This window comes from Mesocricetus auratus, unplaced genomic scaffold, assembly GCF_017639785.1.
Source record: "Mesocricetus auratus isolate SY011 unplaced genomic scaffold, BCM_Maur_2.0 Super-Scaffold_100676, whole genome shotgun sequence".
Taxonomy (NCBI): Eukaryota; Metazoa; Chordata; class Mammalia; order Rodentia; family Cricetidae; genus Mesocricetus; species Mesocricetus auratus.
The window spans coordinates 130,554,047-130,561,768 of NW_024429266.1; the positions used below are offsets into that span (position 1 = coordinate 130,554,047).

General features: G+C 38.9%; 1 gene segment (V, D, J or C); it reads left to right on the forward strand.

The window, feature by feature from the left end:
* Positions 1-3,173: 3,173 nt before the first annotated feature.
* LOC101834470 lies at positions 3,174-3,876 on the forward strand. The segment is given in 2 exon segments: positions 3,174-3,324; positions 3,479-3,876. Coding segments are annotated over 2 exon segments (432 nt in total).
* Positions 3,877-7,722: the final 3,846 nt, after the last annotated feature.

A 7,722-nucleotide genomic window follows, 5' to 3' on the forward strand; every position in this document is an offset into this window, starting at 1 on the left:
TCAAGTTTACTTTAGGAGTTTTTCCTTCTTTAGCAATCAAAAAACTGAAAAACACAATAGCATACAGTATCCAGTCTCTCTCTGTGTACTTTCCAACTTTACATGGCTTATATTACTCTATTTCTTTTATTTTATTTATTTTTTTCTCTGAGACAGGGTATCTCTTTGGCCATCTACCTGCCTCTGCCCCAGGAGTGCTGGGATTAAAGTTGTGTGCCACTACACCCAGCTACTCTCTTTGTTTGTTTTCCTCCCCAGTGCTGGGATTAAAGGCATGTGCCACCACACCCAGCTACTTTATTTATTTTTAGTTTTTCCAATATCTTGTTTCTTTTACTCTCCCAAGTCTATGTATATTTTTCTTTATCTGAATCTGACTTTACTGTAAAACTTTGTTTTTCTGGCCATGTGTCCTATATAGGCTAAATAACACTGCTAAAATTAAAGTGTAAACAGTCGCTGGCTTTCCAACATGGCAGGCATAAGTTTGACTCCAGCTCATGACTCAGTCTATGCTGACATCCAGCAAAAGCTGCCGGCTTGGAGATGTGGTCACTGCCACTTCCAGCTGTAAGTACACACTTTTCAATTGTTAGCAGAGCCTCTTAAAAGAACCTTGCTGTTTTTTTTTCTTTTGCTTATGCTGAGTCAGGAAGACTCCTTTAAGTGAGCCATGTGAGACTCTGCTTGTCTCCAGCAAAACAGAGCCCACCTGAGAAAATGCTGCTACCAAGAAGCTGTGCTTCTCCCCATTCTTTTGTTTCTAAAATTTCTTTTAAACTTTTGTCATTTTACCTGCAAATTCATGATCACACTTCTGACAACATCACCTCTCATCTATTCTTCCCCCAACTCAATCTTCATGATCCCTCATGCTTTCCTCCCCCATCCTCCCCTGCTCCTTCTCCTACATCTCTCCCCTTCCCCCCATGCTCCTAATTTTTTAACAAGTTCTTGTCACATTTCCCTTCCCCCACAGACCATGTATGTCTCTCTTATGGTCTTTGTTGATTCCTTGGCTTTCTGAAGTGTGAATTGTAGTCTGGTAAGCTCTTATTTCTTTGTTCTATGTCTAATATGCATATATAAGTGAGTACATACCATGTTTGTGATGGAGATTTTCCTTATGTATATATTTTCTTATCAGTTAATGAATAAAACACTGTCAGCCAATAGGCAACAAGTTAGGCATGTCTAGCAGATGAGAATGCTGGGAAATGTAAGAGAAAACAGTCGCAATGTAGCATACAAAGGAATCCCAAACCCAGCATTCTCCCCTAAGCTAAGACCATGTTGAAATATATAGCTTAGTAGTTATAGGACAATAATTATGCCAAAGTTAGTCAATAAGGGGCCCTAGTCATTAGCCAACAGTATTATAAGTAATGCAAGTCTCTGAGTGTTCATTTGGGGCAAGGTATCTGCAGAAACAGGTGGGAAACACTGCAACATGTTTGTCTTTCTGTGACTGGGTTACCTCAATCAGGATGGTTTCTTCTAGTTCCATCCATTTACCTGCAAATTTCAAGATCCCTGACTTTAAGCTCTACTACTGAGCTATAGTAATGAAAACAGCTTAGTGTTGGCACAAAAACAGACAGATAGACTAATGGAATCAAAGTGAAAATGCTGACATTAATTCATGCACCTACAAACACCTGAATTTTGACAAAGAATCCAAAATTACACAAAGGAACAAAGAACGCATCTTCAACAAATGGTGCTGGTACAACTGGATGATGACATGTAGAAGATTGCAGAGAGATCCATATCTATCACACTTCCCAAACTTAAGTCCAAAGGAATCAAAGTCCTCAACATAAATGCAGACAAACTGAACCACTTAGAAGAGAAAGTGGAAGGTACCCAAAACACAAAATACTTCAATTAAAAAGTGGTATAGAGGAGTAAACAGAGAATTCTCAATAGAGGAATCTAAAATGGCTAAAAGAAACTTAAGAAATTGCTCAACATTCTTAGCCATCAGGGAAATGCACCTTAAAACAACTCTGAGATACCATTTTACAGCTGGTGGAATGGCTAAAATAGCACCATTGACAGTTTATGCTGGAGAGGATTTGGAGAAAGGGCAACATTCCTCCACTGATGGTGAAAGTGAAAATTGGTACAGACAATTTGGAAATCAGTTTGGTAATTTCTCAGAAAAATGGGAATCAGTCTAATTCAAGATCCAGCAATTCCACCCTTAAGCATATACCCAAAGAAAGTACATTAATACCACAAGGAGATCTGTTCAACTAAGTTCATAGCAGAATTATTTATAATAGCCAGAACCTGGAAGCAATGTAGATGCCCCTCATCCAAAGAATGAATAAAGAAAATGCCATACATTTGCACAATGGAGTACTACTCAGTGGAAGTTCATGAACGCGTCTTTTCCTTTATATTGCAAAATGGACAATACCAAACATTATTTCCACCACCTTACCAGAAGAGGGCATACCAAAAACATTTTCTATCTAGTTCATGTGACTGACCTAAAACCACTGTCACATTAGAAAACAGGAAGTCCCTAGTTTCTTAATCCACTTTCCTCCATAAGATCCCCAAGATTTTGTTCATTTTGTTTAGAGTTTTAATGGCACTGACCATACCAAAAATTAATACATTAAACCTGGATATCCACCAAGTCCAGGGTCATCATAAGAGGGGAACAAGTCTCTCCCTGAACTGCCATCTAGAAACAGTATTCTCTGATTCAATGGACCCATTGCCCTCTGTCAATTTGTTGTATACGTAGTCCCATATCTGATTGGAGGAAAATGAGTTAACATACAAGTTAAGATTGGATGATCAAAGAAGGTATCTGCTGAGTAGCTTCCAGGAAACAAGGAAGCATATAATGTGCCTAAATTTTCTTGAGGTGCATTATAAACAATCAATCTCAACACACCTTTATCATGAGAAAAATAATCCTAAAACAGCTTAGAAGATAAAATTAAACCAGGCTTCACAGAAATGCATGGGCAATACTCTGGGTCAGAACTATTCACCAGAAGAGATGAAAAGAAAAACAAAGAAATGTCCTTTGTGGTCAGTGTAATAAATATAAATATGTAGACAATGCTATGAGTTACCCAGGTTTGCCTTAAATATACAGGTCTACAGGGGTTTATAAGCCAAGAGCTGTCTATAACACATCTTGTTATTTGCATATTTCAACCTCAGAAACCACAACCATCTCACAGTGGCTTACAAGTAATGTACTTTTCAGATGAGTAGTAATTAGCGTGAGATTGAGATTAGAAAACACAATGGATTTTTGGGTGCAGATCTTCAGTTTTATGCTACTCAGTGTCACAGGTAAGGCAGCCTCTGAGTTCAGAACCCAATATAATTTAGTATAAGGTAAATTGCCTTTCATTTTTTGTCTTCTAAATGTTGGATAATGTCAAATTATTTGTATATATCTGTATCTACTAACGTTGCTCTCTTTCCTTTCTTATCCTGATCATAGTGACCTGGGGAGAAATTGTGCTTACCCAGTCTCCAGCATCCAAGGCTGCATCTCATGGGGAGACGGTTACCATCAGCTGTAGTGCCAGCTCAAGTGTAAGCACCAGCTATTTGCACTGGTACCAACAGAAGCCTGGAGATTCCCCTAAACTCCTGATTTACAGAACATCCAACCTGGCTTCCGGAGTGCCAAACCGCTTCAGTGGCAGTGGGTCTGGGACTTCCTATTATCTGGCAATCAGCAGTGTACAGGCTGAAGATGCTGCCACTTACTTCTGTCAACAGTCGGATACTTACCCATGCCCACAGTGCTATAGACTGGAACAAAAACCCTTAACCTGCATAGAGTCCAGCTACTTCCTCCTAAAGAATAAAGAAGGCTAAAGTTTTTAATGATATGTAGCAGGACCTCTCAGATTTTCTTCAGTGGAGGCTTTATATCATATGTATATATGTGGGCATGTATATGTGTGTATATGCTTCTTACTTTTAATGTAAGTAAAAGTTTATTTGCATGAACTATTTATGCAAATCCGGTACATTATTTTACCTCTATCAATTGTATTTGTTGATTTTAGTGATGAAAAACTTTCTCCTGGAATTGTTGCTTGTATGTTACATTGTTGCATTGACTGAGATTGGATAAGTGTTGAAAACGTGAGCTTACAGGTGTCCCATTAGCTTTGGGTTCTGGGCATGTGAGGCTTATTCACCTAATAATGTGTTGAGCGTCCAGCCTGGAAGATTTTCCAGCTTTCATGAGTAAGGCATATTTAGAACAGGTGCATCAGAGTGTTTTCAGCAGTGTAATTTGGTTACTTTGATATTTTCTCATGCCTGTGGAGAAATTGAAATTTTCCAGTATCTTGGACGGGGAAGACATTACAAGTGAGTCAGAAGAACAATGTAAATAAGCTACTTTTGTAGAGAACTAGTATATGCAGTGTTAGAGTGGAGACTATGACAGGTCTCATTGATTCTAACAACTTTAGGAAAGCATCTTATTTACTAGTTTGTTTCAAATAATAGCATGCATTAGTCCATACAGGTTGCTGTATGTATGCTTTACAATGCCAGTTGTGTCTTTGGGTGACTTAATGCATTCAATATCTAACTGCACTCCAGTGCTACCCTCAAGTAAAACAGTTTTTTATTCCCTGTTTTTGCTGTATGTTGAAGGAAAGTGTTGCTGAATCCCCCACGTAGTCACTTCACTGGAGGTCTCCAAAAACTTTTTCATGTAGTCTCAAATAACTTCATTCATCTCAGGATCTTCTCTGGTTGATTATTCTCCTTCAAGTTTGTCACATACTAGAAATGACATCCCCTATCTTCTTAGTAAAAAGATTATCCATCCTCCTCTGTCTTCTGATTTTTGTTCCAAAATAGACCTTATTATCCTCTGAACTTTTACTGGTAATTTATACTTGAAATGTTTTTCTCTCCAAAAATATTTCAAGAGAGACATAAATTGAACTATCTGACTATTCTTATTACAAATCGTTGTAACAAACCACTAATGAAGAAACCAGGAATGTCCATCCCACAATGAGAGATGCTCTCTCAGCCTGGACTCTTGGGGGAGTGCCTAGGTCCTGCCCTGAATGAAACGACAGATGCTTGAGATTCCCATTGGATGTCCGCACACTCCCTGGGGAACAGAGTGGTGATTAGGTTGGGGGCTGAGGGTGCTAGTTGGGGGTAATGGAGGAGAGGAGGGAGAGAGAGCCGGGATTGACATGTGAAGCAAGATTGTTTCTAATTTAAATAAAAAATAAAATAAAATAGATAGAAATCAATAATGCATCAGAGGACTAATAAATGGACTTATAAAAGTTTTGTTTATATATTTGCACGTATTTGTGTGTATGTGAATTGGCCAGTAATTGGGGAATAGTCCTCATTGCCACATCTTCCCCAGCATAAGTTGTCATGGTTTTTAATTGTAGCCATTCTAACAGGTGTAAGATGATATCTCAGAGATTTTTTTCACATGGATTTCCTTGATGGCTAAGGAGTTTGTCCAAATCTATAAGGGACTTTTGGCCATTTGAAATTCATCTGTTGTGAATTCTCTATTTAGATCTATAACATATTTTAATTGGATTATTTGGTGTTTTGGTGTTTTGTTTGTTGAGTTCTTTATACATTTTGCAGATCAGCTCTCTGCCAGATGTGGGACTGGTGAAGATATATTCCCATTCTGTAGTCAGCCATTCTAGATGTTTATGAAGCAAATAATGGATAAAGAAAATATGGTACATATATAAAATAGGTACTACCCAGTGTTAAAAAGAAAGAAATGACATCTTGAAAATTGCAGGTAAACGGATAGATCTAGGAGAAAGCATCCTGAGGGAGGCAACCTAGACACAAAAAGGAAAACATGGTATGTGGTATATCATAACTGGATGTTAGACATAGAACAAAGGATAACCAACCTACAGTCCATAACCCCAGAGCAAAAGTTATATAGAGTGTCTCTTTTTGGCTGGTGGGCATCTCATCTCATCTCCCCTCCATGGGGTGAGATCCAAACTGGCAGGTTGATTAATGAAACCTTTTGCTTTTGCATCATAAGTGTAGACTCCTTGGGTTAGTCTCTGGTATTCCTCAAACCTGGCAAAACATTTTGGTTCCCTGACCAGAAAGAAATGACAGACTCTATATATCCCTCATGGAGGGCCTTACCCTCCATGGGAAATTGAGTGTGAACTGGGTGAGGAGCTAGGGGGTCTGGTATGGGAGAGTGGGCATGGAGTGGAGGGAGTGGAAGCTGGGACTGACGTGGGAAACAAGATCATTTATAATTTAAATATATAATAAAAAGCGTTTCAAAAATTCATTCTCACAAATAAACAAATAAAGCAACAGAATAAGCTTCATGAAATCCATAACATCTGGGTCTACCTATGAAAGCACCTGAAAACATGTATGTACTCCGCAGAATATACTTTATCTCACATTCCCTCTCAAGGAGGGACAATAATAAGGAAATTCTACATTGCTTATAACAGCAATCAAAATGAGGTACAAATCACAGGCTGGTTCTGTCTTTATTTTCCATGAGGAGCACATTCTCTACGAATAAAGCTGTACCGCCTGTGAGCTGACATATACATGAAACAAAAGCCTTACTGTATCAGTGATTTATTAAATCAATGATAAACCAATAAGTCATTCATGATTTGCATGTTCCCAGAGCCCAGCCCACTGCCCTGAGGATATCTTCATAGTCAGGCTGTACCTCAAGCTGGAGTCAGCATCACACAGTTCCCACCCAGCACAGACATGAGGTTTTGCTGCTGCTCTAGCTTATGGGTAAGGAAGACAGAAATTGAAATTTATTCATTTGACTGTGGTCAGTGCTATGTGGTCTCTGGGAAAGTCGGCATTTAGCAGAATTAATTTTGTAGAAATGTGTTCTTATTTTAAAGTCTCAGGGGCCAAAAGTGATATCCAGATGACCCAGTCTCCAGCCTTGTTATCTACATCTGTAGGAGACTGTCACCATCACGTGCCAGTCAAGTCAGAACATTGGTAATATTTTAGCATAGTATCAGCAGAAACCAGCAGAACCTCCTAAGCTCCTGATCTATACGGCAAACAGCTTGGCAGATGGTATCCCATCGAGGTTCAGTGGCAGTGGATCTGACACACAGTTTTCTCTCAAAAGCAGTGGCCTGAAGCCTGAGGATGTGGCAATATATTACTGTCAACAGGTTTACAGTAACCCACCCACAGTGATTCAAGCCATGACATAAACCACCGAGGGAAGCAGAAGTGAGAGTCCAGGCTTCCCTGGCTGCTTGCTCTGCTCTTACCAGTTACTGACAGTGTTTCTCTTTGCCTGGAGTTAAAGGCCAATGTGAATTTTTTCAATATGGATCAGAGAAACTGTTTTATTTTCCTAAATGTGTGCTCTACCCCAAGCCTATCATTCAAAACAAATGAATGCATCCCATGATGTATATAAAAAATACTTTTTCAGAGTAACAGAGTTATGGCAACATTTATACAACAGGTTATCAACACCTGTCATACACACACCATGTTGGAGTTAACTTGGAAAATGGTTTTTATCTAATTATAGCATTAAAATACTGAGCAAGCAGTTTGGCAAGATAGCTCAGTTAATAAGAACACCAGCAGCTCTAATACACAACCTCAGTTTGATTTCCAGAACACAAATGACTGCTAGCATTGTTTCCTAACTCCAGTCTCAGAGTATCTTAGAACTTCTCT